At 40.9% G+C, this 27,163-nt stretch overlaps 3 protein-coding genes across 6 annotated transcripts in view; 1 reads left to right on the top strand and 2 right to left on the bottom strand.

The window, feature by feature from the left end:
• Positions 1-4,355, bottom strand: part of pmm2 (phosphomannomutase 2) — a 23,122-nt gene extending 18,767 nt beyond the window's left edge. The window contains exons 1-2 of the mRNA XM_043711588.2: positions 4,214-4,355; positions 3,644-3,755 (exon numbers count right to left, since the gene is read on the bottom strand). Of these exons, the coding sequence (XP_043567523.2) occupies positions 3,644-3,755; positions 4,214-4,300 (199 nt within the window). The 5' untranslated portion in view covers positions 4,301-4,355. The remainder of the gene's footprint in view (positions 1-3,643; positions 3,756-4,213) is intronic.
• Positions 4,284-27,163, top strand: LOC122560682 (transmembrane protein 186-like). 4 transcript variants are annotated; one of them, XM_043711587.2, is made up of 3 exons: positions 4,284-4,607; positions 4,642-4,711; positions 27,023-27,163. In XM_043711587.2, the coding sequence occupies exons 1-3, from the start codon at positions 4,382-4,384 to the stop codon at positions 27,027-27,029; spliced, it is 303 nt and encodes a 100-aa protein (XP_043567522.2). In that variant the 5' UTR covers positions 4,284-4,381; the 3' UTR covers positions 27,030-27,163. The 4 variants fall into 4 exon arrangements, with proteins under 4 accessions (XP_043567522.2, XP_043567521.2, XP_087853941.1 ...); XM_087997815.1 differs by lacking the exon at positions 27,023-27,163 and adding an exon at positions 6,445-9,432 and having other exon boundaries at positions 4,506-4,607; XM_087997814.1 differs by lacking the exon at positions 27,023-27,163 and adding an exon at positions 6,445-9,432 and having other exon boundaries at positions 4,513-4,576; positions 4,647-4,711.
• The window catches only part of abat (4-aminobutyrate aminotransferase), a 177,728-nt gene continuing 161,914 nt past the window's right edge, over positions 11,350-27,163 (bottom strand). Inside the window, exons 13-16 of the mRNA XM_043711576.2 lie at positions 19,441-19,608; positions 15,538-15,684; positions 12,838-12,949; positions 11,350-12,144 (exon numbers count right to left, since the gene is read on the bottom strand). Coding sequence (XP_043567511.1) covers positions 12,023-12,144; positions 12,838-12,949; positions 15,538-15,684; positions 19,441-19,608 — 549 coding nt within the window. The 3' untranslated portion in view covers positions 11,350-12,022. The remainder of the gene's footprint in view (positions 12,145-12,837; positions 12,950-15,537; positions 15,685-19,440; positions 19,609-27,163) is intronic.

The following is a 27,163-nucleotide window of genomic DNA, read 5'->3' as shown; positions in this document are numbered from 1 at the left end:
CACCAGCAGAGGAGATACATCAGCAGAGGAGGCAGCCCAGAGAAGGTTCATGAGAATGATCTCAGGCATGGAAGGAACTTCTTGTGCGGCAAGGGTAAGCCTGTACTCATTGAAACTTAGGAGAATGAGAGGTCACCTCATTGAAACATACAAGATTCTTAGGGATTTCACAGGGTGGATGCAGAGAGTTGTTTCCCCATAAGGCAGAGTATATGATCAGAGGGCACAATTGGGCCGAATGGTCTGCTTCCACACTGTAGGGGTTCTATTTTTTTTTCTTTTTTTTTCCCACACTACCACCTAAGTGCGGTAGTGCTTATTTTTTCCCCAGCACCCATGGTGTGTGTGTGCAGGTGTGAGACACAGTGAAAGACACAAAGTGCACAAATCTTTATCCAAATTCCACCACCAGGAAGACAGGAAAACACCCGGGTGGCCAGTGACAAACACTGCCCTTCTCATCAAAGGGCAGTGCTGTGTGATCAAAACAGTGAAGGGGAGGGTAGGAACTAAATCAAAATAGAGTTGGAGGGAGAAATAATGCACTCCACTCCCTGTGGCGCCCACCTCTCCCTGAACAACTCCAGGGTGTTGGTCGACTGTAGGGGTTCTATGATTCCAAAAGTGGACATTTAAGTCACATGAGGAGGAATTTCTTCTCCCAGAGGGTAGTGAATATGTGGAATTCTTTGCTGAAGGCTGTACATGCTCAGTTGTTATCAGTTGTATATCCAAGCATAGATACAAGAGCTATGGGGAATTGGAGTTGAGGAGTATCAGATCACCCATTGATTGGCAAAGTAGATGGCTGAATGGCCTACTCCTCCTCCAATATCTTATTGTCTTGTAACCTCTATTTCTGTTCAAGTTTCACTGATCGAATCACAATTTTGGTTGGCTAATTGGGCACCCCTAAAGCTTCAGCTTCTCTGTATCTGAAGGTAAACTTCAAAGTTGGAACAGGAGGGAACGGGTTGGTCTCTTGGTATTAACCTCCTGACTTGGTGCATCATGTCAAGACCAATGAGTCTATATTTGATATCTTTAATGAGATATTTTAAGTGCAGACTCAGTTACCAAGACTATAACGAAGAGTAACTACTATTTATTGTATATGTCTCTTTATCTTTGAATTAGTTATTTATGAGATCCATATGTGTATTATTAGGAACCATAATTTAGTGATTTCACAATACTGGACTAAAGTTATGTAAGCTTTGTTCCTCTAAAATCCACAACAAAGCGGCACATGGCCTCTGGGGGAAGCATGTCTCAGGTGACTTGGGACTGAATCATCTTCCGCAGCTACACTGGCACCACCCCCCACGTTTTCCTCCGCTACATCGATGACTGTATCGGCGCTGCCTCGTGCTCCCACGAGGAAGTTGAACAGTTCATCCACTTTACCAACACCCCGACCTCAAATTCACCTGGACCGTCTCAGACACCTCCCTCCCCTTCCTAGACCTTTCCATTTCTATCTCGGGTGACCGAATCAACACTGACATCTACTATAAACCGACCTCCTCCCACAGCTACCTAAACTACACCTCCTCCCACCCTGCCCCCTGTAAAAACGCCATCCCATATTCCCAATTCCTTCGTCTCCGCCGCATCTGCTCCCAGGAGGACCAGTTCCAAAACCGTACAACCCAGATGGCCTCCTTCTTCAAGGACCGCAATTTCCCACCAGACATAGTCGACGATGCCCTCCACCGCATCTCTTCCACTTTCCGCTCCTCCGCCCTTGAGCCCCGCCCCTCCAACCGCCACCAGGACAGAACCCCACTGGTCCTCACCTACCACCCCACCAACGTATCATCCGCCGTCATTTCCGCCACCTCCAAACGGACCCCACCACCAGTGATATATTTCCCTCCCCTCCCCTATCAGCGTTCCGAAAAGACCACTCCCTCCGTGACTCCCTCGTCAGGTCCACACCCCCCACCAACCCAACCTCCACTCCCGGCACCTTCCCCTGCAACCGCAAGAAATGCAAAACTTGCGCCCACACCTCCCCCCTTACTTCCCTCCAAGGCCCCCAAGGGACACTTCCATATCCGCCACAAATTCACCTGCACCTCCACACACATCATCTATTGCATCCGCTGCACACGATGTGGCCTCCTCTATATTGGGGAGACAGGCCGCCTACTTGCGGAACTTTTCAGAGAACACCTCTGGGACACCTGGACCAACCAACCCAACCACCCCGTAGCCCAACAGTTTAACTCCCCCTCCCACTCCACCAAGGACATGCAGGTCCTTGGACTCCTCTATCGCCAGACGATGGCAACACGACGGTTGGAGGAAGAGCGCCTCATCTTCTGCCGGGGAACCCTCCAACCACAAGGGATGAACTCAGATTTCTCCAGTTTCCTCATTTCCCCTCCCCCCACCTTGTCTCAGTCAAATCCCTCAAACTCAGCACCGCCTTCCTAACCTGCAATCATCTTCCTGACCTCTCCGCCCCCACCCCACTCTGGCCTATCACACTCACCTTGACCTCCCTCCACCTATCGCATTTCCAAAACCCCTCCCCCAAGTCCCTCCTCCCTACCTTTTATCTTAGCCTGCTGAACACACTTTCCTCATTCCTGAAGAAGGGCTTATGCCCGAAACGCGGATTCTCCTGTTCCTTGGATGCTGCCTGACCTGCTGCGCTTTTCCAGCAACACATTTTCAGCTCTGATCTCCAGCATCTGCAGCCCTCACTTTCTCTCAAAGACTGAATCATCTATTTTGTCCTCGATGTATTTCAATTCGAGCCAAAATTAATTTAAATATTGATAAGTAGAGAATTCCCACATTGAACAGTGGCTTAAAGATAAAGGGTCATCTTTTTAAGACAATGATGAGGATGGCTGTCAGCAATGTTCCCTCAAAGCCGTATGCTGACTGATGTACCAATGTATTGGGAGGTCTGCACAGTGGCATGAGAAATTAGAGGAAACAAAGATGCTAGTCTTTGGAATTCTATTCCCCAGACGGCTATGGAGGCTGAATATATTAGCGAAATTAGGATTTACAATGGAATTCAGGGTAACGGGAATAGGCAAGAAAGTCGCTTTGAGGTTGCAGCAACAACATCAGCCACCTTATCGAATGGCAGAGCAGGCTTAGGCTGAATAGCCTTCTCCTATTTCTTATTATCATATTCATATTGTAACCTCTGAAAGGTAAATTCAGATAAAACTGAACCTTTGATAAGCAGAACTGCAGTTTGAGGCAGATAGCACAAATTGGGCTCTGACCAATTGGAAACTTCATGCTGAATAATTACAGCATACAGCTGTGTCCGTCTGCCAGGGTGTTTTCACTTGTAACTGGAGTGTGCCTCCAAAATGTCCTATTTACTGATTAGTACACTGTAAACCCAGCTCCCGGAATTGCCACGTCATCTTTGCTATTCTGATTGGTTATATCAGCACACTGCTTTCACCATCATTTAGGGGGAACCAACTTTCAGTTTTGCACAGGGCAGAGAGATTTCTTTTCAAAATCGAATGTCATAGATAGGTCACAGGCGTTTAGGGTTAGTAACAAGTTCTACAGCGATCGCCTTTTGATCTGGAGCAAGGTGTACAAAATCTAGCGCTGGACTCCTTCTCGCCCATGGTCTTGTTCAAAAGCAAAGACTCACCATCAGCTCCGAGCTGCTCCTTGATTTTATCGAAATCAGAACCGCCCACAACTCCAATTTTCACCTTTTCCCTTAAACGTTGTATATATTCATCCATCTCCGGAGTGATTTTCTAAAGGTGACATTAGGGTAAGGAAACAGCAGGGTGTAAATAAATGAAAGATGCTGCATAAAAAGGCCATAATTCCCGAACTAAATACATATCCATCGTATAGACACATATTTTAAATGGCAAGCTCTCTGAAACAAGGCTTTAAACAAATGCGTCTCAAAACATCCACCGGAGGTTAGACAGGGCATTTAATTCATTTTTAAAAGTTTTTCTTAAGTTCAATTCTTTTCATTAGCTTTTTGTTTCTAAAGAGGGATTTTATTTATTAGACAATACCTGTGGTTTCATTAAAGAGAAAGCATCAATTATGAGGAACTCAAAACGAATGGATCTAATCCCCGCCACAGACCGACCCCGGGATCCTCCCTCTCTCCCCCCGGTCACAAACCTGTTGGGGGATTATTATCACCACTGGTCTGACCGAGGACACCGCACACTGTTGCAGTCTGAGGCCCTACCTGCCGGGGTTTCGTGAGGGTCCCATCCACATCAAAGAGGCACAGGACCCTGCCACCTCCATCACCGCCCCTCTCCGCCGCTGCCATCTTTGCTGCTCGTTTACCCACCGGAAAGGCTCAGTGCGTAAGCGCCATCAAGCTGAGTCCTGGGAGTTGTAGTCTCTGACGATGAGCTGGGCGGGACATCGCCGAGACACTGAACTACAAATCCCGGCATGCACTGTGTTTGAGGCGTTACTGAAGAAGTGGGACATGAGTGGCCGTTATGGCGTCGCTGGGGCCGGATCGGTGACCGTGCCGGCCGGAGTGTCCGATCCCGGGTCGGTGACCGCGCCGGCCGGAGTGTCCGATCCCGGGTCGGTGACCGCGCCGGCCGGAGTGTCCGATCCCGGGTGTGACCGCGCCGGCCGGAGTGTCCGATCCCGGGTCGCTGTCGGCTGTAACACGATGTTGCGGTTTCCCACGAGCGGTGTTTGTAGGCCGCTGTCGCCGAGCCGGGTAAGTGCTCTTCCCCCCTCCCCCCCTCCGTGTGTGTCCCTGTCCCTGTCCCTGTCCCATTGAGGCTCAGGCGGGAACCGCAGAGTGTGAACCAGCCCTGCGGGAGTCCGGTCAGACCGTGACATCTCTACCTTTTGAGTTTCTCCAGCATTATTCTCCGTTTTATTCTAGCGTGTAACTCGCCGTTGTGCCTCTTCCAGAGCTTAAAAATGTGTTGCTGGAAAAGCGCAGCAGGTCAGGCAGCATTTTTAAGCTCTGATCTCCAGCATCTGCAGTCCTCACTTTCTCCTGGTTGATTTTAACCTACTGCGAATCCTCTTGCAAGGATGCCTTACTTGAAGAAGCTCTCCTCCCCTGCTGCGCTTTTCCAGCAACACATTTTTTTAAAGCTCTGATCTCCAGCATCTGAAGTCCTCACTTTCTCTTTAGATGTGCCCATCGTAAATTAATTCTGCTAAAACAAACAAAAATACACCTTTCCGCATTTTCCGTTTTTGTTAACTTTGTAGCTAATAGTAATATAAATTATTTAAATATTTCTAATGGTTATCTACTCTATCCCCTACATTCCAGTACATTGATTAAAGGGGAGATATATTTCATCGAACCTAAAAACTTGATTATTGAGGCATTCATGTTGTGACTTGTCTAACGACAATTTCCCAGAGGTTTAACACCTTACAGACGTTCTTACAATGCGGAAAGAGGCCATTCGACCTATCGAATCTGCACTGACTCTCTGGCCAGCACCCCATCCCTGTAACACCACACCTACTATGGCTAACCCACTTCGTCTGCACATCTCTAGACAAAGTTAAAAATCACACAACACCAGGTTATAGTCCAACAGGTTTAATTGGAAGCACACTAGCTTTCGGAGCAACGCTCCTTCATCAGGTGATAGTCTTATCTGTTGGACGATAACCTGGTGTTGTGTGATTTTTAACTTTGTACACCCCAGTCCAACACTGGCATCTCCAAATCATCTCTAGACAGCACAGCTTCGTATTTACTGCAGCCAATCAACCTAAGGCCCGGAGCACCCAGGGGAAAGCCACGTGGACACGGGGAAAACATGCAAACTGCACAAAATAACCAAGACAGCATTGCTAACACTGAACCATCGTGCCGCCCCTCATCTGGGGTCTGTGCATAAAAAATAGAAGGACAAAGTGAGAACTGGAGATCAGACTCAAAAGTGTGGCGTAGGAAAAGAACAGCAGGTCAGGTAGCATCCTAGGAGTAGGAGTATCTCTCTCCTTATGCTCAAAACATCGACTCTCCTGCTTCTCTGAAACTGACTGACCTGCTGTGCTTTTCCAGCGCCACAATTTTGTATAGAAAACAGAAGTCTGATGAGCTGAGGCTTATTGTGTTTTCGGTACGGTGAAAGTAGTGGTGATGTAGTGTACTGAAATAGTTTTGAAAAGAAGAAATTTGACTTATCGCAAATGCATTACATCTGGGCCATGAAAGGAACAACCAATATCTATTCCAAATTTCATACTGACAATTTCATTTGGAAAACATGAAATTGCTTGCACCATTGACAAAATTAATAGTTTAAACTCATGCATTATCAGTCTCTGCTTTTCAGATTTTGTAAATTACTTGGTACTTGGTTATGATGGGGATGTGATTTATTTAAGTAACGGTTCTTGATATTTGTACAAGTAGAAGGTTGAATTGCACTTTCAAGCTTAACATTCACATGGATTTTCTTTTTCTTGAAGGTGTTGACTTTTAATAGCCTGCTCCGTTATTGGCAAACATCTTGCCAGACAAAATCTTTATTACCACTGTATACATCAAGTACCCAGAAAAGGTTTGCTATTTTTGGTTGGTGTTTTAAGACTTGTGCTGTACAATATCTTCAAGCAACGAAGCTTCATCTTAAAGCATATGAAAAATGTATTATGTCACAAGTACAGATGCAACACAGGCAAATGTCTGTAAATGTCCAGGAACACCGGATGGAGCCAAAGCCCAAATGTCCAGATAATGAACACTTCACAATGATATATAGGTTTCATGGAATAAGGTTTCTGAGAGCTGTTTCACAGCTAAAAGTACTTCAGACTGGCATAACTGTCACACTTGTACCCACGTTTTATTATTTTTACTTGCAGGAACAAGTGCAATATGTTCTCCTTGCTTATATCACCGGATTATCAGGTTTTGCTGTAGTCATGCTTTATTTCATGAGTTATTATTTAAGACGATTCATAGGAATGCTGTATCTAAATGACTCTGGAACCACTCTAAAGGTTTCACATTTGACTTTTTGGGGAAGAAGAAATGATTTTTATGTTGCTGTTCAAGATGTCATGCCTCTTGGAGATACAGGGGACACAGCAAATGAAAGTATTCTACAATTTAAACAATATAATAAAACTGAGGTTTTTTATTTCACAATTAAGTTTGGGCAGGTAGTTGATAAGCAAAAATTCCTTCAAGTATTTGGTAATAATTAATTAAATCATTTCACTCATTAGCGTCCTGATGAAATTTGTAACATTATGTTGGACAAATTTAACATATGCTTAAATGTTGAAATAAACCAAGACATGGTGAAAGCAGGCACTTGACCTTAAGTATTTAGATCCACACTTTCCTGCAGTATGAATGTATGACCCATTGTCATTATGATTCATGTATTTCCTAATTCAGTTATTGGAGTTAACCTTTTTGAGATGCAAACTTTCTCTCCCTACCCTGGGTGAAATGGCCTGCTTCCACACTGGAGCGATTCTGTGAAGATGTCATGTCTGTCTCTTGCAGCAGCCCAGGGGCTGTAAGGATAAACATTGGGAGCTGTAAGCATTTGCAGTCTTGGCCTGCTTTGCCTTTATTCTAAGGCTGTAGCAGTTGGCAATTTTTGATCCAATCTCCCACTGTTCCTTTCCTCTTCTAGTATCTTTTTCTGTTTTGAGTTGTGGTGGTGTTTCTTTTTCAAGTTATGCTCAATTGCCAGAGAAAGGTCTACAAGTGCCTGGAAGCAATTGTATCACCACGAATACTTACATGACCAAAAACAGCAGAAAGCCCTGCACATTTACTCAGCCTTTTATTATAGAAAGCCCCAATTCAATTGTACTAGCAGCCAAAAGCAATAACCCAATGACTAATATGTAAATCATGAAAAACCCCCTAAATAATCCTATTGGGGGCATTAATGACATTTAACATGCTGACCTGTGAGAGGTTCAGATACACTGACAGTCTACAACCTCCACCTGATGCTAGCAGTCATTCACTGTGCATGTCCCTTTGTCAAGATGTCTCATGCACTGCCCATCAGAAGTGTGCATGTAAATCTCAGATGCTGTTTTGAGCAATAGAAAGCAGTGTAGTGACTAAATGAACATAAATGTTTAAAAGCCTCAATGAGAAATCTTTTGGAGGTGGTTTCGTATGTTCATAGTTTGAGAATTGGGGCCAGACCATTCAGGAGAGATGTTAAGAAGTACTTCTACACACAGTGGTTGATGTTGGAACTCTTTCACAAATGGCAGTGAATTCTGGATCAATTGTTAGTTTTAAATTTGAGATAGACGTTTAGGGATATGGGGTTAGGCCACCCATCAGCCATGATATAGTGAATGGCGGATTAGGTTTGAGGGGCCTAGTCCTACATTACCAATTTTAACCCATGACCAAAGAGAGCCTGGGAATATGGATTAAGTTTCCAGTATTTTAGAACAGACAAACAGCAGATTAATAAAAATCCAATTTTTTTTTGTCCTATGATCAATGAACCCATGACCCGCTAACAATGAATTTCACCCAAATGTCAGTACTGCTATTGAACTGTTATGAGTTGGCAATATTATTTTAATCATAATTTACGGCTAAAACTAGTGGGATTTTCCAGCCAGGAAAAGTGTTTGTTTAAATATGGAAATCTATATTGCATGCAGTGTACAACAGCTGCAGGATGATTTCATCCATTACTGATTATAAGACAATGATCTATAAAACCCAAAATTTATAATTATTAGCAACAAGTATAAAAGTTCTAAAAGGAATGAAAACCGTGATCGTGTTTAAAAGTTATGCTTTGCATTAATATACGTTTTGAACTGTGCAGAGTTTTATATATTACAAGTTTTGGAGAAATCCTATCTCTGATATTAAGGTAATGAATTGGTATGTTTTAAAGGCTTAATTAAATCAGCCTTAAGTGTTTGAAGCCTGTAAAAGAGAACACAAGCTAGCATTGATTGACAACATCACTTTTTAAATGTACAGTGAAAAAAGCAGACCATTTTTAGTTTATGGCTTTTGTCAGGTGTACTTTATTTTAATTCTCCAAAGAATGGTTTGTAAGAAATCACTAAACTTAAGGAACTTAAATTGCTCTATTGCCAAATGATCGGAAAGAAGGACTGAAAAGCTCTGCAACAGTCATGAGGAATGGGAAATTACTGAAGCAGGTGTTGGCCATAATATATTGTCAAGAAGTGTCTTACATTATGGTTTGAACAAAATATTGGAAGTCTCATTAATCAACTGGAGGTTTTTTGTAGGATGATATGATCTTGTCAGTAAAACATCCTTCCCAAATTAGAATGATCAGCAGGTGGTTAACTATTCATTGTTGAATTTTATATATAATTTCTTGTAAGTTATGACTAATGCGCTTATTGCTAATATATACTGTAACAGGTGAATTATATTGTTAACAAGTATTCTAGTAAAGATAGTACTGTTTCATTTGAGCTTTGTTGTTGTCTTATTTCTCAATTCTTGTTTAAACTATTGTGACTTGTCAAATTCTCACCACCTGCAAGTTCTCCAAATTGATTGAATTTTTTGAAGAAGTAACAAAGAGGATTGATAAGGGCAGAGCGGTAAATGTGATCTATATAGACTTCAGTAAGGCGTTCGACAAGGTTTCCCATGGGAAACTGATTAGCAAAGTTAGATCTCATGGAATACAGGGAGAACTAGCCATTTGGATACAGAACTGGCTCAAAGGTAGAAGACAGAGGGTGGTGGTGGAAGTTGTTTTTTAAGACTGGAGACCTGTGACCAGTGGAGTGCCACAAGGATCGGTGCTGGGTCCTCTACTTTTTGTCATTTACATAAATGATTTGGATGCGAGCATAAGAGGTACAGTTAGTAAGTTTGCAGATGACACCAAAATTGGAGGTGTAGTGGACAGCAAAGAAGGTTACCACAGATTATAACAGGATCTTGACCAGATGGGCCAATGGGCTGAGAAGTGGAAGATGGAGTTTAATTCCGATAAATGTGAGGTGCTGCATTTTGGGAAAGCAAATCTTAGCAGGACTTGTACACTTAATGGTAAGGTCCTAGAGAGTGTTGCTGAAGAAAGAGAACTTGGAGTGCAGGTTCATAGCTCCTTGAAAGTGGAGTCGCAGGTAGATAGAATAGTGAAGAAGGTGTTTGGTATGCTTTCCTTTATTGGTCAGAGTATTGAGTACAGGAGTTGGGAGGTCATGTTGCGGCTGTACAGGACATTGGTTAGGCCACTATTGGAATATTGCATGCAATTCTGGTCTCCTTCCTATTGGAAAGATGTTGTGCAACTTGACCGGGTTCAGAGAAGATTTATAAGGATGTTGCCAGGGTTGGAGGATTTGAGGTATAGGGAGAGGCTGAACAGGCTGGGACTGTTTTCCCTGGAGTGTCGGAGCCTTATAGAGGTTCATAAAATTATGAGGGGCATGGATAGGGTAAATAGGCAAAGTCTTTTCCCTGAGGTCAGGGAGTCCAGAACTAGAGGGCATAGGTTTAGGGTGAGAGGGGAAAGATATAAAATAGATCTAAGGGGCAACTTTTTCACACAGAGGATGGTACGGGTATGGAATGAGCTGCCACAGGAAGTGGTGGAGGCTGGTACAATTGCAACATTTAAGAGGCATTTGGATGGGTACATGAATAGGAAGGGTTTGGAGGGATGTGGGCCGGGTGCTGGCAGGTGGGACTAGATTGGGTTGGGATATCTGGTTGGCATAGACGAGTTGGACTGAAGGGTCTGTTTCCATGCTGTACGTCTCTATGACTCTAAATAATAAACTTCCCTGATCTCAAAATATATTATTGAATGAACAATGTTGTTGGGTAAAAATCCAGAACCCACCACCACCAACATCACCCCCCCCCCCCCCCACCCCTGCTGGTGCTGTGGGTGTACCTATAGGAAATGGACAGCAGCAGTTCAAGAAGGCAGCTCACTACCACCCACTCAAGGGCAATTAAGAATGGGCCCAAACGGTGTTGCCCACATCCAAGTACTGCATTTAAAAAAAAATTACTACTTTCACTTAGACCCTTGAATTGTACCATGACCCAAAAGTGTAAATGCTATTTTCTAAAATTCTGCATATAACTTACATTTATGGTTGCTGAACAAAGAGACCTTGGAGTGCAGGTTCATAGCTCCTGAAAGTGGAGTCACAGGTAGATAGGATAGTGAAGTAGGAGTTTGGTATGCTTTCCTTTATTGGTCAGAGTATTGAGTACAGGAGTTGGGAGGTCATGTTGCGGCTGTACAGGACAATAATGTCCTTTGCAATAATGTGAAGTGGAAAGTGCTTGAAGCAAAAAAATGTTCCTTTTTCCAACACTAATTCATTTCACACACCTACACAAAAAGACACTAACAAAAATGTATCCTATTAGTTTAATGATAGAGTAAAATTGTCGATCATCTTTTTCAACAATATATATCATTTAAAGAAACTAGGTTTTATTGGAAGATACAGATGGCCATGGTGAATAAATTTATATCAATTTCTATATACGGTGAACTGACCAAGCTTAAGACATCTTACTCAAGCAACTAGGCTTTCTGATTATTTTGACATAGTAAATGCATGACATGTTTCAAATTGAACTGAAATTATTTTGAAATAATCCACCATTAATTCACAAGGTAGTGTGTGCAGCATTTTAGAACAGATCACAAATTCCCTACTGTAGGTCATAAATGCCATAGGTGACATACAAAATATCAGTAAAAATTTCAATGGTGACTATTTATTAAACTGAAGTTACATTAATGTGGTATTGTTCAACTTGCAACATTATACACAAAGCATATTATGATGGAAAATTAACATTATATGTAATGTTATTTGCTGTTTTATTCACAGATTGTTAAATGATACACAATTTACACATTTGAAAGGGTTGTAGAGATCAAATTCGCCATTATTGATTTTTTAAAAAGTTGGCAAAATGGTTGATGTCAACGTTGAACAAATGGTCGGGAAATTACACTATCATGTAATCTAGGTTGTGTCTTGTGGATGCTTTTGTGCTGCCTGCTGTGTCATGGATTTATTTGTGGGCAGCCAGAACATCACTGAAAACATTAAGGAAGAGGTGTGCATGGTGTGGCTTGAATATCAAAGCAGGACGGAATCGAATAGACTTTTCTCCACAGCCTCCAAGTACAATACCTAATGAGAGAAAAATGAGTGGTCAAACCCATCAATATCAATTCCCAGATCAACTAGTTACTTAGTCTAGCCTAGTCTGCTTAAATTATTCTGCATGGCTTTCAGGAGGTTAAACAAGTGTGGCTTGGAATCAAACTTTCACTTCACAGATTCCATTTTGCTCTACTTCACAAGATCAGGCATCCACACCATTCACTCCAAGTGGCGTCATGCTGTGTGTTAGCTGTCCCACCTCTAATATGAAGAAGGGCTCCATTTTGCATTTGTCTAAACATAGCAACTCACCTTTTACATTTTAACATCTATCCCTTGATTTGTTAGCAATGTAATATTTATACTGCAAATTTGCATTGTGGTCCCCTTATTTACAAACACCAGAATCTCACCCATTGTTGGCCTGATGCTCATGCCTCTACTATTGATTGGAAACTGACAAATGGAGGAAAAGGGAATTTGATGGTAGAAAATTCTACTCCATCTACAATGCTATTCCATTGACAAGGGCAGTTGAAATGTTACCCCTATATAGACTGATTTATAATGTCAGATTATATAGCTGCCTCTACTTTGTGCAGTACTAAATGTCACTGTACTGCATTTTTGAACCTCAACCTCAAGGCCAGAATAATTGCTATAATTTTAAAACATTAAATTGAATAAATTAGTCTTGCATTTGATACTGATCTATCTTACCTTTATTTCTCATTTTCAACACAAGTTTATTTCTTATTGCATCGTTGGGTGCATCTATAGAGCAGAATGTACCTTTCCCCCTGGCTCTACTCAAAACGTGTGGATAGAGAATCTGTAAAGAAGCATAGGAATTAAAGTCCGTTAATGTGTTGATGTGATGCCAATAACAAATAGCAATAAATAATGAGAATAATATATTTTACAAGAGTTCCACTGAAATTAATCCTGAAAATGTTTTGTGCATTCCTCTAAACAATTGAAATGTTAATTCTTTTTCATTTTAAAAGTACAATTTGCACATGAACAAAAGTGGCCAGTACTCCCATCCGATGTACCTATCACGTTTGAGTATGATTTTATTTACATAGAGATGTAAGCGATATTTGAGAAGATTTGTAGCTCTGGTTGATGATAAGTATGTAAGTTAGCTCGCTGAGCTTGAAGGTTTGTTTTCAGATGACTAGGTAACATCACTATGACTAGGTAACATCATCAGTGAGAGTCTCCAGTGAAATGCTGGTGCTATGTCCTGTCTCTCTATTTATAAGTCTTGGTTTCTTAAGGTGGGTAGTCATTTCCAGTTCTTTTTTTCAAGGGAAGGTAGATGGGTCTAAGTCAATGTGTTTATTGATGGAGTTCTGGTTAGAATGCCATTTTTCTAAGAATTCTTGTGTGTCTTTGTTTCGCCTGTCCTGGGATGTGTGTGTTGTCCCAGTCAAAGTGGTGTCCTTCTTTGTCTGTATGTAAGGAAACTAATGAGAGTGGGTCATGTCTTTAGTGGTTAGTTGGTGTTCATGTATCCTGGTGGCAAGTTTCCTGCTTGTTTATTCGATGTCATGTTTTTTCCAGTTCTTGCGTGGTATTTTGTAAACGACATTAGCTTTGCTGGTAGTATCTAATGGATCTTTTAGGTTCATTGGTTGCTGTTTAAGTGTGTTAGTAGGTTTGTGGGCTTCTTTGATGCCAAGGGGTCTGAGTAGTCTGGAAGTCATTTCTGATATGTCTTTGATGTAAGTTAATGTACAGTTTTGAACTAGAGATGTACTTTGAACTTAAATGTTTCTGCATCTCTTTCTCTTGTGGTCTGCTGCCATTCCCAAGAGATTGTGACATGAGTTAGAATAAAGTTTTGTGGCCCTTGGTATGGGACAATTTTATTTGTTTATACGCCTGTTTATGGTAGTGGATCGCTCTATGCTATAACTGTACTATATACCTTATTCTCAAGTACATGCAGTTCTACTACTGATGAGGTTTGCTCCCCTTTCCTTGATGCTGATTAAGAGCTTAAGGATTGCTACCCTCAGCTTTAGGTTGTAGATCTGTCTTTAGTTTGTTCTACATGGTAGTATACATGATGCAGATGTCTTCATAGTCTTTACAAGAATTATGATTGGTGACCACTTCTTCCAATGTTATCATGTACAGATACATCTGTGACAGGTAGATTAATTACAGTAAGGTCACGTAGGTGTTCAGAATGCTGGAAACGTGTCATGGCACTCAAAGCATTAATTCTCTCTTTCCAGATCTGCTGAGTTCCTTTGGCACCTTGTTTTTATTTGAGATCTCAAGCAATCACAGTATTTTGCTTTTATTGAAATACCTCCCTGTATTAGTTCTTGCACCATTCTCTCAATGCCCAATTGGAATTTACATCTGCCTGGACATTTGTCAGGCCTGGCACACATTAAATCATCCCATTAGAGACCAGTTAATATATTTGCTTTCCACAGAGCTTCCTCCAAATAATATTTAACATGATTTGCTGGTCCAGGTGGTGGAAGTGATGGAATGATTTGGTTGGTTATCAGGAGATTTGATTTACAGTACTCTGTTGAACTTAAAGCCACATGACTTAATGGGTCAATAATGACAACTTCCAGGTCTATTCTGATAATTTCTCACTGCTGTTGCTAAGAGAGAACTAAAAACGTTGGTACCTGGTTATTATGGAAAAGAGTGAAAATATTGTTTAAAAAAAAGGACCATGTTTGATCTGACTCTCCTCTCTAATTTCATCTCAGAATCAACTATTAACATAGTGCCTTCCAGTTACCGGATGTCCGATGGCCACATACAAAAACATAACAGATCGATTTATGTGTAAAATGATTTTAGAATTCCACAATACTACTCTGAAGTGCCATAAAAGGGATGAGAAATTGCAGGAATAATCTGGCCTCTGTTAAATGCAATAATGTTTTTGTGACTTGCTGTGCTTTCATAATATTGTTGCAATCCAGATGCAAGATTTCCAAACAACCGGTTCAAAGTTAAATGCAGAACTGCCGTACTAAAATGGGTTTCCTAAGGGTCTTAGTGAGTCAAAGGGTTTTTCTATTTGGCTTGTGGATGACTTCATGAACCCAACAACATTAACAGTGGTTTTGGAAAATATGCAATGGCTATATTTCATACCAACGCTGTGTTCCTAATCACTTCACACAGTCTGTGACAACTCTGTGACACTATGTGATGTTCCATTGAATTGCTCCATTACCACTGAAATTACACCTTCATTTGATTAATCGCACCAGCAGTCATTAAATCAATTCTCAAATTATTTCAGGTAAAGAATACAAATTATATCTTAATACAATAAGAGCTGGATGCAAAAAGAATGGCATGGTAAGAAATCCAATTGTAAAGTAAAACAATTATTTTTTGCAAGTTTTCAAGTACCCAATTAATTATTACCTGTAAATCCTTAAGACCCTGTAATAGGACCTTGCCACTTTCAATGACGTTGTCCAAGAGTTTTTCTCTCCTAATAACATTAAGTACTTCAGAAAACATGAGATTCTTTGAAGGGTCTCCAAGCCATGTATTGAAAATCCTGTAGGCCTGTAACAAGATGCATTATACAGATTATAACTTGTAATAGAAATAAAATGCATTACTTTGTAAGTTTCTTTGTTTTAGTAATCAGTAGAATTTATCATTAACATTTGTAATTTATTCAGAGTTCTATATTGAAAAGCAACTACATCAAAGATCTTCAAGAAAAGGTTCCAACAACTTTTTTAACAAGTATAAAATTCAGAGAAATGAATTTTTTCTATTATTTGACATTTTCCTTTTATTCTAGAAGCAGTGGGTTATGCAGGGGTACAATCCCACAGCTCACAGCAGCTTTCAAAAGGTTCAATCACCTGAGCATCCCAATGAGGTGGTGCTAGGCAGGAGATGGCAGGAAGAAGCAGGAATGTCACCTTTCACTGTCATGCAAATACACATTCTGACTTTCAAGATCAAAGGCTATGCAGCAAAGAGTTTTTCCTGTTATAATTAAATTAATTTTAATGCTTTCAGTACTAAGGATAGCAGCAGACAATAAAACCTAGAAACATACTGTAGTGAATTGTTGGTTCTTTAAAGCAAATAAACTATTTTTAAAATTGCATAATTATAACAGTGAACTGATAATTGGTTTGTTTAACATAGTGGAAAATTTGGATTAGCATCCGTGTTGCATGCACATACCTTTCAGTAAATCACACCAGATAGTAGTGTGGGTGCACTGCTCCGTGTAACTATTAATTATTAACAGGGTTTGTTTTATCTTCCCAAAAATGGAAAGTACTTTTAAAAACCAAAAATTGTAAATTATTCCCATTTAGAAGGGAGCTTCAGCTGAGTAAAGAATGAGTAACTGACAACAGATTGCAGGCAAACCCAAGGCTTGGATCTAACTCTGAGTTGAGTTAGTTAATTTCAGTTGTAATGATCCACTAACAATGAAATTAACTTCAATTTTGAGGCAGACTAAATCAATAAGTTAAAAATCACACAACGTCAGGTTATAGTCCATCAGGTTTATTTGGAAGCACTAGCTTTTGGAGCACTGCTCCTTCATCAGGTGATTGTCGGGTGAAGGAGCAGTGCTCCGAAAGCTAGTGCTTCCAAATAAACCTGTTGGACTATAACTTGGCATTGTGTGATTTTTAACTTTGTACACCCCAGTCCAACACCAGCGTATCCAAATCATAAATCAATAAGAATTTCCTCTCCTGGTTGATGTTCAGTGGCTGATTTTCATCAGTACAGCCTGTCACTCTGCTCCTTTAAGTCTAAGGGATGCAAAGTTGAACGGATATGGCAGATACTTGTTTGGCCATCCACTGTCAGACTTGGCTGGACCATGTAAAGCACGATCAGGTCCTGCTTTCATCTGCTGAAACTGTTCACTATTTCAACATTATCCTGGAATGCATAGTTAACCATAGGAGTTTCTTTTTTTCTATTGCAAGCTGTCATCTTACCCTTGCTCTTGCTTCCTCTCCCATATTTCAACTGTAAGTATAAGGAACTCAATAATTTCTTTGTTATTAAAATTGAAACCATCCAATTAGCAGCTTCTACCCTTCTCTCCCTTTCACTAGCCCTAGAACCACGCTTTCTCTAAAGTTCCTCACTACCTTAGCTCAGAACTCAAATCTTTCTCCAGTTTCTCTCCTATCTTCCCTCTTGCTTTCTCGACACTGAGATCCATCTACATTATGCTCACTCTTCCCAGTAAAGTGCTGACTTCCTCTTAATTGATATTCACAATTAAGGCTATAGTCCAACAGGCTTATGTGGAAGTACAAGCTTTCGGAGCACTGCTCCTTCATTAGGTAGCTGTCTGACAAAGGAGCAGCGCTCTGAAAACTTGTACTTTCAAATAAACCGGTTGGACTATAACCTGGTGTTGTGTGATTTTTAAACGTTGTCCACCTCAGTCCAACACTGGCACCTTGACATCTTACTTGATATTGTTAATGGTTCTCCTTTTAAGTGTTATCCCTATCTCCTTTAAATCCTTTTAATGGGTGTAGAATTGACCAATTTCACCAAAGGAAATCCCAGATGGCCTCCGTCTTCAAAGACCACAATTTCCCCTCCCACGTGGTCGACAATGCCCTCCAGTACATCTCCTCCACTTCCTGCATCTCTGTCCTTGAACCCCACCCATCCCAATGTAACAAGGACAGAATCCCCCGGTCCTCATTTTCACCCCACCAACCTCTGTATACATCGCATCACCCTCTGCCACCTACAAATGGACCCCATCACTAGGGATATATTTCCCTCCCACTCCTATCAGCATTCCGGAGAGATCATTCCCTCCACGACTCCCTTGTCAGATCCACGCTCCCCACCAGTCCTCACCCCATTCCCGGCACGTTCCCCTGCCACTGCCGGAAGTGCAAAGCCTGCGTCCACACCTCCCCCTTCACCTCCATCCAAAGCCCCAAATGATCCTTCCATATTCAACAGAAATTTACCTGTACCTCCACAAATGTCATCTATTGTATCTGTTGCACCCGATGTGGTCTCCTGTACATGAGGGAGCCGGGACACCAACTTGCGGATCGTTTCCGAAAACACGTCATGGACACCCGCACCAACCAACCCCACCGCCCTGTGGCTCAATGCTTCAACTCCCCATCCCACTCTTTGAAGGACATGCAGATCCTAGGCCTCCTCCGACGCCAAACCCCAACCACCTGGAGGAAGAACATCTCATCTTCCACCTTGGGACCCTGCAACCCCAATGGAATAATTTGGATTTCACCAGTTTCCTCATTTCCCCTACAACTTGGCACCACCCTCTTGACCTGTCCATTGTCTTTTCCATCTATTTGCTCCACCCTCCTCTCTGACCTATCTACCTTTCCCCCAGCCTCACCCCCTCCCATTTATCTCTCAGCCCCCCCCATGGCCTACAAGCCTCAGTCCTGATGAAGGACTTATGCCTGAAACGTTGACTCTCCTGCTCGTCAGATGCTGTCTGACCTGCTGTGCTTTTCCAGCACCACACCCTTGAATAGAATTTTAAATAACTAGGGGCTGGACTTTTGCCATGGCTTCAGGACCCTCAACGTAAGGGTCAAGTGTAAGAAGTTACAGTGTGAGAGGAACAATCACCCAGTAAACAGATTCCCTGAGCAGAACAATTAATGACAGAGGTTCGGCTTTCCGTGAAACTAGGAATGACAGGCAGATTCTTCAAGCTGAAGGACCTGTTGGATGTTCTCCAGCAAGTTGTCTTTTCAGGTAGGGCATCCAAGATGGAGATGCCTTCTCTCTAACTTCTTTAATTCTATAATAAAATAATGAAAATATAAATGCCCTACATAAATGCCCTCAGCTACCATTATTGATGTGGAACCCATCTAAAAAGAAGTTTGTGGCTGCAGCTGGAAGCTAGCAGGTGGGGAAGACCTAAAGATTGAGTATTAGCCCCCAGATCTGCTGCTGGCCAGCTCTGATAATAGGCCTTATCAAATTTTAGTAAGCGCAGTTGGCCACCTGCAACTTTTGGCCAGGTAGCTCTGCCGTCCTGTTATCCCCTGCTGATTCCATCCCACCCCCCACCCATGAGAAATAGATCAGGGGCAAGTATGGTGCTGGCAATGTAACTTTTCTCACTGGCCGACCTCCCTGCTTGTTTCATGAAGAGCTAAAAGCTCCCTCCGCGATATATTTTAACACAATTCACTTGAAATCTAATTAATGATTGAATGTGATCATATGTTTCAAGTAAAGAAGCTCCTTCCGTTGTTTGGACAGTACTGTATAAACCATTTCAACCAATTTCTTATCATATGCACTCACCATGTCAGGCCTTAGTTCATCCTTGTAGAAGTAGCCTCCTGACAGCAACTTCTTACTGAAGGTGACGATATCTGCTGGATCATCCAGGCCCCAGTGTTCGTGAGCCCAAAACTTGCCAGTGGCACCACCTCCCGTCTGGACTTCGTCACATAAGAAAGCACAGCCATGCTGATTGAGCAGTTTCAGGCAGACAGGGTAAGGTAGGTGAGGGACAAAAAGCCAGAATTTCATAATTTGTGGCAATGATAAACACAACGTGACAATGGGTGATCTGCATGTGGCAGGGGTCAAGCAACAGGAAAACAAAATGGTAGGCAAGGAAGTGAAATAAAGGCACCATCAGTGTAATTATCAATTCCTATCACCTACCCATAATAATTTAGGAGGCATGGAAGCTCACATTTTACAAATGGTAAATATATTTTCGAAAAATGGTATACTGAAAATATTTTCTAGTGCAAAGCATGTATCAAAAATGGACAATATGCGACTATCATTGGTATTAAAAGCAAATTTAACCTTTAATGCAGAAACGTTTCTATATCATTAAACAACTTGTTATTTCAGCTGTAATGGCCTCATAAAGCTATCATGTCTAGTAAACAGGAGATAAATCTTTTTGTGTGAGCTTAGCTTAAGGTGTCTGCTGTAAATACATCAGACAGAGGGTGGTTACGATTGAATAAAGTTCTCCGAGAGAATAGAGATAGAGTTGAAGTCATAATGTTGTTCGGTCTTCCTGAGTGGGCGGAAATCAAGATAAACCAGATTTCATAAAAGGAAACTCAGATGTTAGCATAATGTAACTGGACTGTATAAACTCAGATGTATAAAGTTAGCATAATGTAACTGGACTGTAGAATTGCTCTCTCATTAAGTCAGAGATGAATGGTGTGGTTTAACTGCAGGATCACTGTGCCTCAGGGAAGGGGAGAGGTTGAGAAGGTCAGACCTTCATAGTAACCTCAGCTGGTGTGGGAGTTAAACCCATGTATTTGTCTGCATCACAAACCGGCGAACTGAACTGAATGATCTGCTTTATACCAGGACCGTGGAACTGAATGTTAATAGGTGGGAGATAATTTTTTTTCCCAGATAGAGGCTGTGCAATAAAAACAAAAACAAGAGAATCAATTCATGAAGTAGTCATTTATGGTTTTCAATAATTTTTAAGGTCAAAGGTCTGATTGAGTGAAATCTGCTTCAATTAATGATCTGTTTGCTCACTGTTCCACAATGCAACAGCATATTAAGTAGCAAAAACCTTTATATTACCAGTTCTCAGTAAGCTATGGTTCTGGTGGTACACTGAATTGAAGGCAGGGTTCAAGTCCCACCTGCTCCAGTGATGTGTTCTAACAAAGTACACAATGGTCTTTGTGAAAGATACAGGCCTGGAGTTTTGCTCCTGAGTTGGATAGTTTGAATTGTTATGGTCTCAAAATGTTTGCTTTAGGAGGGTGGATTGGTGCAGGATAGAACCCTCTGTCTTTGCAAATGGAGTGTAGGTGGTCACTTGGTGTTCAAATGCTGGGATGGGCTGGTTAATAGGTGTGCCTTTGTTCTCCGGAAGAGTGTTGCCATTGTATTGTGACAGTGTATACTTTCACCAAAAGGATACAAAACATATATATTCCAGTGGCACTCATTTTCTAAGAAAGTATGTTCTTTAAAAAATTAATAGTCATAAAGTCATAGAAATGTACAGCATGGAAACAGACCCTTTAGCCCAACTCATCCATGCCAACCAGATATCCCAACCTAATCTAGTCCTATTTGCCAGCATTTGGCCCATATCCCTCTAAACCCTTCCTATTCACATACTCTTCCAGATGCCTTTTCTTAGAGTTCTAAGCTTTACACTGGTATGGCACCACTTCACGGACTCAGGCTGAAATATCCGAGGGGACGATGAATGTATGCTTTTTCACCTGGCCCCAACGTGGGGCAAGGATGAATGCTCAGCTAGGCTTTTTGTAGTATAGAATTGAAACTAGAATTTTGGATGAATTGACGTTAAAAAGGTGGCGAATTGAAAGCTATCCACAAGAGACAAGAAACGTTGAATCTGGAGCTGAGAAAGGCACAAGTGAGATTATCAGTGGCAAACGAATGGGCTGAGGAATATGTGGGGCTGACTGATGGTAGGGAGATCATGCAGTCTCTTATGTGAGCAGGAGTCGAGCTTCAAGTAGAATATTATCTGGTTTTGCCTTGTGCGTGACAATGAAAGAGAAAGAGGAGGTTACTTGTTGTTTGGAATAAAATGATGTCTTTCAGTAAGAAGGCTTTGTTTATGGAGTATGTAACCGATAATGCATACTTTACATCAACAGTGCAAGCATATATACTGATCTTTAATTCGGCCTTTTAACACAAATAAACTAATTTCTTCAAATGTAGCAATTGGATACAGAATCGGTTTGAAGGTAGAAGCCAGAGGGTGGTGGTGGAAGGTTGCCTTTCAGACTGGAGGCATGTCACCAGTGGTGTGCCAGAAGGATCGGTGTTGGGTTCACTGTTTTCATGATTTATATAAATGATTTGCATGTAAATAGATGAGTTATAGCTAGTAAGTTTGCAGGTGACACCAAAATTGGAGGTGTAGTGGACAGCGAAGAAGGTTACCTCAAAAGGACCCCTCAACGGGATCTTGATCAGATGGGCCAATGGGCTGAGGAGTGGCAGATGGGAGTTTAAGTTAGATAAATGTGAAGTGCTGCATTTTGGAAAGGTAAGTCAGGGGCATAGGTTTAAGGCGAGATGGTAAAAATTTAAAAGGCTATGTTTTCACGCAGGGGGTGGTATGTATATAGAATGAGCTTAATAGAAATTATCATTTTGAATAATTGCTCATCATGGGCATGCAGCAGTACATCACAGTTTCTAACTTTTTGTTTCTGTCATAGCAAGATAACTTATGGAACAACATCCTCTCACTGACCTCTACACATCCCCCATACTCTTCAAACCAACCCTTCCCACTCCACCCTCTTCCTTGACCCTTTACCCCACAAAAGTAACTAAGGCAATAGCAAAGTCTTAAATGACAAAATCCATTTTCAGGTGTTAATCTTATTTAAAACAGATACTGCAGCCATCAAAGGACCTAAGGATCCAGAAACTGAGGGACCTGGAGGTGTACATATCCAGGGGGACAGTGCAAGTTGAGAAAGCTGTTAAAAAAGATACAGGATTTTTTGTTTCATAAAGATGTACATGAAGTACAATAGCCAATAGATTAAACCTATTAATCAAAAACCTTTATTAATCACTGGTTTGGTTTCAGTTGGAATACTCTATCCAATATTACGAAGGATTTCAAGGTTTCAAACAGGTACAAAGCAGATCTATCAAAATGTAGAATGTAATATTTCAGTTTATGGAGAAAGTCGACAAGGGAAGAATGGAAAGGAGATTTAATGATGTTCAAACTCATGCAGAGTTTTGAGAGCATACATAAATCTGGGCTTTACATTTTAGTTGAGGATTTAGTTAATTGGGATACATAGTTAATCTACATGGGACTGAATTTTCAGTTAGTGTATTGTCTAGTATGGTTCCTGGCACCCAGTCCACTGTGGCTCAAGGTTATTTTTCTCATGCAATCTATTGCTCTTCCACCTCATTCATTATGCAAATAGATTCTTTGATGCCATCTTTGTGGTATTGTGCGGCATGAGAAGTTAGCTCCCTGCTTTCTGCAGAAGGACCTGGAGAAGTTGTTGGATGCAGTGGCAGAAGTTTATCCTGTGACTGCCACAGGAGACAATGCCACCAAATACAGTCAGCCGCGGTTCAGACTGGTCTAGGCCAGCATTGCAGAGGGAACAGTCGCAAAATAATTCTACAATTGAGAATCATGATCAATTTTTAAGTTTAATGATACAATGTTTTCTTTTTCTCAGTCACAATTACTTGTAACTGGTTTCAGATGATGTATGGCAGTTTATCGTATTTGAATTCCTAAGGGGCTCCTGTGGTGCGGTGGTAGTGTCTTTACCTCTGAGTATGATGACCTAGGTACAAGTACCACCTGTTCCAGAAGCTGATTAGAAAATATCCACTGAATTCTCAACACTACACCTTTGGCAGAGTTTTCTGTGCTCATTATCACTTATGAATCTGTCATTTATTCTGTATTCTGGGCATTATTTCTCCTTTTTTCACGTGGAAACAAACTCGCCCAGATCAAGATAGATTAAACTCCAGCAATGTTCTGAAAGTGAAGGGACGGTACCTTAACCTTTCCATTATTCAGTGTCCATTTCTTTTGACTTTCAGAGGGAATCTTAGAAGTAGAAAATTAGTCTTCAAATGGTATTTACAATGAACTTTAAGCTTTTGATTCAAAGAGTCACTGGTTTAGACATAAGTATTGTAATAATTTGTCTTACTGCAAGTAAACAGTAGAAATGTTTACAAAATATCGCCCTAAACTTGAATGATTTATGTTAAGTTGTTTTGTGATTTTGTTTTATTGAATATCAATTTGTGTAATAATAGGCATTGTACTGTTTTATGGATGTAAGTTTGCTCACTGAGCTGGAAGGTTTGTTTTCAGATGTTTCGTCACCATGCTAGGTAACATTATCAGTGAGCCTCTGGTGAAGTGATTGTTTTAAGTCCTACTTTCTATTTCTGTGTTTAGGTTTCCTTGGGTTGGTGATGTAATTCCCTGTGTTGATGTCATTTCCTGTTCTTTTTCTCAGAGTGTGTTAGATGGGGTCCAAGTCGATGTGTTTGTTGAAAGAGTTTTGGTTGGAATGCCATGCTTCTAGGAATTCTCATTGTCTCTGTTTAGCTTGTACGAGGATAGATGTGTTGTCCCAGTCAAAGTGGTGTCTTTCCTCATCTGTATGTAAGGATACAAGTGATAGTGGGTACAAATGAGGAAAAATGACTTTAACTGGGATAACACATCTATCCTAGGACAAGCCAAATAGAGACATGCACAACAATTCCTAGAAACACAGCATTCCAACTGGAACTCTATCAACAAACACATCAGCTTGGACACATTCTACCGCCCTTTGAGAAAAAGAACAGGAAATGACATCGCTAACATAGGAAATTACATCAACCCAGCAAATGATATCACCAACCCAAGGAACCTAAACAAATAAATAGAAAGCGGGAGACATAACACCAGCACTTCACCAGAGGCTCAGTGATTATGTTAACTAGTATGGTGACTAACCTTCCAGCTCAGTGAGCAAATTTCCATTCAAAATGCAACCTGAGCTACAAAGCTTCTCAAAATTCACTAATACTGTTTTATGATATGATTAGAATATTTACTCTCTCGCTTGAAGTATAATGAAATCAAATAGCTTAACATATCTAGTGACTATCCAATTAAATGCTTAACTAGTCAGGGAGGTGATAAATCCAAGTTTATGAATATAGACATTAATTAAATCTTAAGCAGTTTAAACAAAATCTCTATTTTGCAAGGTTAAGATGCTCATAAAATCGGATGAGGCTCTACAATTTTTGAGTGATCAAGAATATCAATGTTTACAGAGGTACAAGTAGAACACTGGAACATTTCATTACATGCCATATTTCAAATAAAAAACATTAGTTATTTACATTATGAAATCAGAGCATAATAACAGCAGTGGACCTTTCAGCCCCCTATGAATTCTGCTATGAATGCTGTGTCTAATGAACCTGCCCCACTAGTTACCTGATGAAGGAGCAGTGCTTTGAAAGCTAATACTTCCAAATAAACCTGTTGGGCTATGACCTGGTATTGTGTGATTTTTAACTTTGTCCACCCCAGTCTAACATCGGCATCTCCACATCATGGCTTTCAGCCCCCAGTATCTGCTCCAACATTTAATTGGATCATGGCTAGCTTGCACACTTTGCCTCACATCCCCTGGTAATCACCTTTAACAAGATCTTTCAACCTCAGCCTTTTGAAAGCCCCAATTGTCCCCAAAACCACAAATCTGATTGGGAGTAAGTGGCAGTTATCTATGGTTGGTGTGAGAAAATGCTTCCTGATTTCACTCCTAAATGGGGTAGCTTTAACTTTAAGATTATATTCCCTCATTCTTAATTCCCCCACCAGAGGTAATACCTTTCCTGTACCTATCTACCTACCTTTCAAATCCTTAAAATATTTTCAGCACCTTAATCACTCATCGACCTTACACACTCAAAGCAATATAAGCTAAAACTGTACAACCGATTCTCATAATTTAAACCTTTAAACCCTCATGAAGGTTTTGTGAATCTATACTACACCCTGCTCAAAGCCAGTAAATCTCTCCAGGATGAAATGACCAAAGCTTAATGTGGGGATTCAGACTGGGTCTGACGAGGTTCCATATTATTAAGTTACATAAAATGAAATTGATAATAGAAAAATCAATTACTGAAATGAGGTACAGAGTGAATTTTAAAGGGGTGACAGGTTACCACCCCATTTGAACTAAAGGATAGTGAAATCACGTTGCTCAGCAATGGGGACAGCCTTATTTGGATCAGGAAGGGACAATTTCATTGGCCAGCAGTTCTGCAATCCCTGGTGTGAGAAGTGGTTATGGGTATAGAAGGTGCTACCTAAGGAGCCATGGTAAGTTTCTGAAGTGCATCAGTAGATGGTATAAACTGCTGCTACTGAGCATTAGTGGTAGAGGGAGTGAGCTTTGAAAATGTCATGTAAATCAAGCAGGCTGCTTCATCTTGGAAGGTGTCAAGCTTCTTGAGTGTTGCACTCATTTAGGCAAGTGATCAGTATTCCAACACACTCCTGACTGTGCTTCGTAGATGGTGGACAGGCTTTTAGGTAAGTACTCGCTGCAGGATTCTAGCTTCTGACCTGCTCCTGTACCCACGTACTTACATGGCTTGTCCAGAGGACGAGGGCTGTCAATATATGGGAACACCATCATTTGGAAATTCTCCTCCAAGCCAATTTCCTTAAGAGTTGATGGGTCAAAATTTTTTAACTCCCTCCCTAATAGCTATGTGGGTCTACCCACAGCACATGGACTGCAGTAGCTTAAGAAGGCAGCTCACAGACTCCTTCTCAAGGGTAACTAGGGACTTGCTATAACTGCTGGGTCAGCCGTTAATATCCACATTCCATAAATGAATAAAAATAGAAAAGATTGTCACATTAACATATTGAATGGTAAAGCAGGCTCAATGGACAATGTGACTCATGTCTGCTTCTATATTTTACATTCTGTAAAGATTTATAATGTTTGACACTGTGATAGGCAGAATGCAAACATAGTTTTTTTTTTCTTTATTTCACTATCCAGATATATTTTTAAATAAAGCTGATATCAATAAAAGTAAGTACTCTTTATAAAAAACATAGTTAATCACGAAACTTTCTCATGATGCCATCAGAGTAACCTGATTTCCTTAAAAACTTTCAATTTACAATTTACGTAATTCAGAATCATGCTGACTAGATCAGAAAATGATTGAAACTGTTGGTACACAAAAGTAAAACGGTGAAGTGTGTGCAACAATACTGGGTTAAAGAATAAAAAGATTGCAACCTTGAGTGATAGACTAAAATCCACGGCATCATTTTCCTCAATTGTACTTTCAGCTCCTGACGTTCCTTGTCTTGGGGACATATTGGATCATGTACATGGAAAGCTAAGCAGAAATTTGGCGTTCAAGTTGGTTCTACAGTGTCTCCATCTCTTTGTGAATATTTCTGATCAAAGCCACAGTGTGCCCAAACCCT

Source organism: Chiloscyllium plagiosum, unplaced genomic scaffold (genome assembly GCF_037043375.1).
Source record: "Chiloscyllium plagiosum isolate Xiang-an unplaced genomic scaffold, Cpla_swu_hap1 HiC_scaffold_20, whole genome shotgun sequence".
Lineage (NCBI taxonomy): Eukaryota > Metazoa > Chordata > Chondrichthyes > Orectolobiformes > Hemiscylliidae > Chiloscyllium > Chiloscyllium plagiosum.
This window is presented reverse-complemented; position numbering and strand designations above follow the sequence as displayed.

Bases quoted from the DNA above. Each gene is read 5' to 3' on its own strand.
- LOC122560682 (XM_043711586.2), top strand. From the start codon at position 4,661: ATGTTGCGGTTTCCCACGAGCGGTGTTTGTAGGCCGCTGTCGCCGAGC. The intron at 4,712-6,444 runs GTAAGTGCTCTT...TTTTTCTTGAAG, and splicing joins GGCCGCTGTCGCCGAGCCGG to GTGTTGACTTTTAATAGCCT.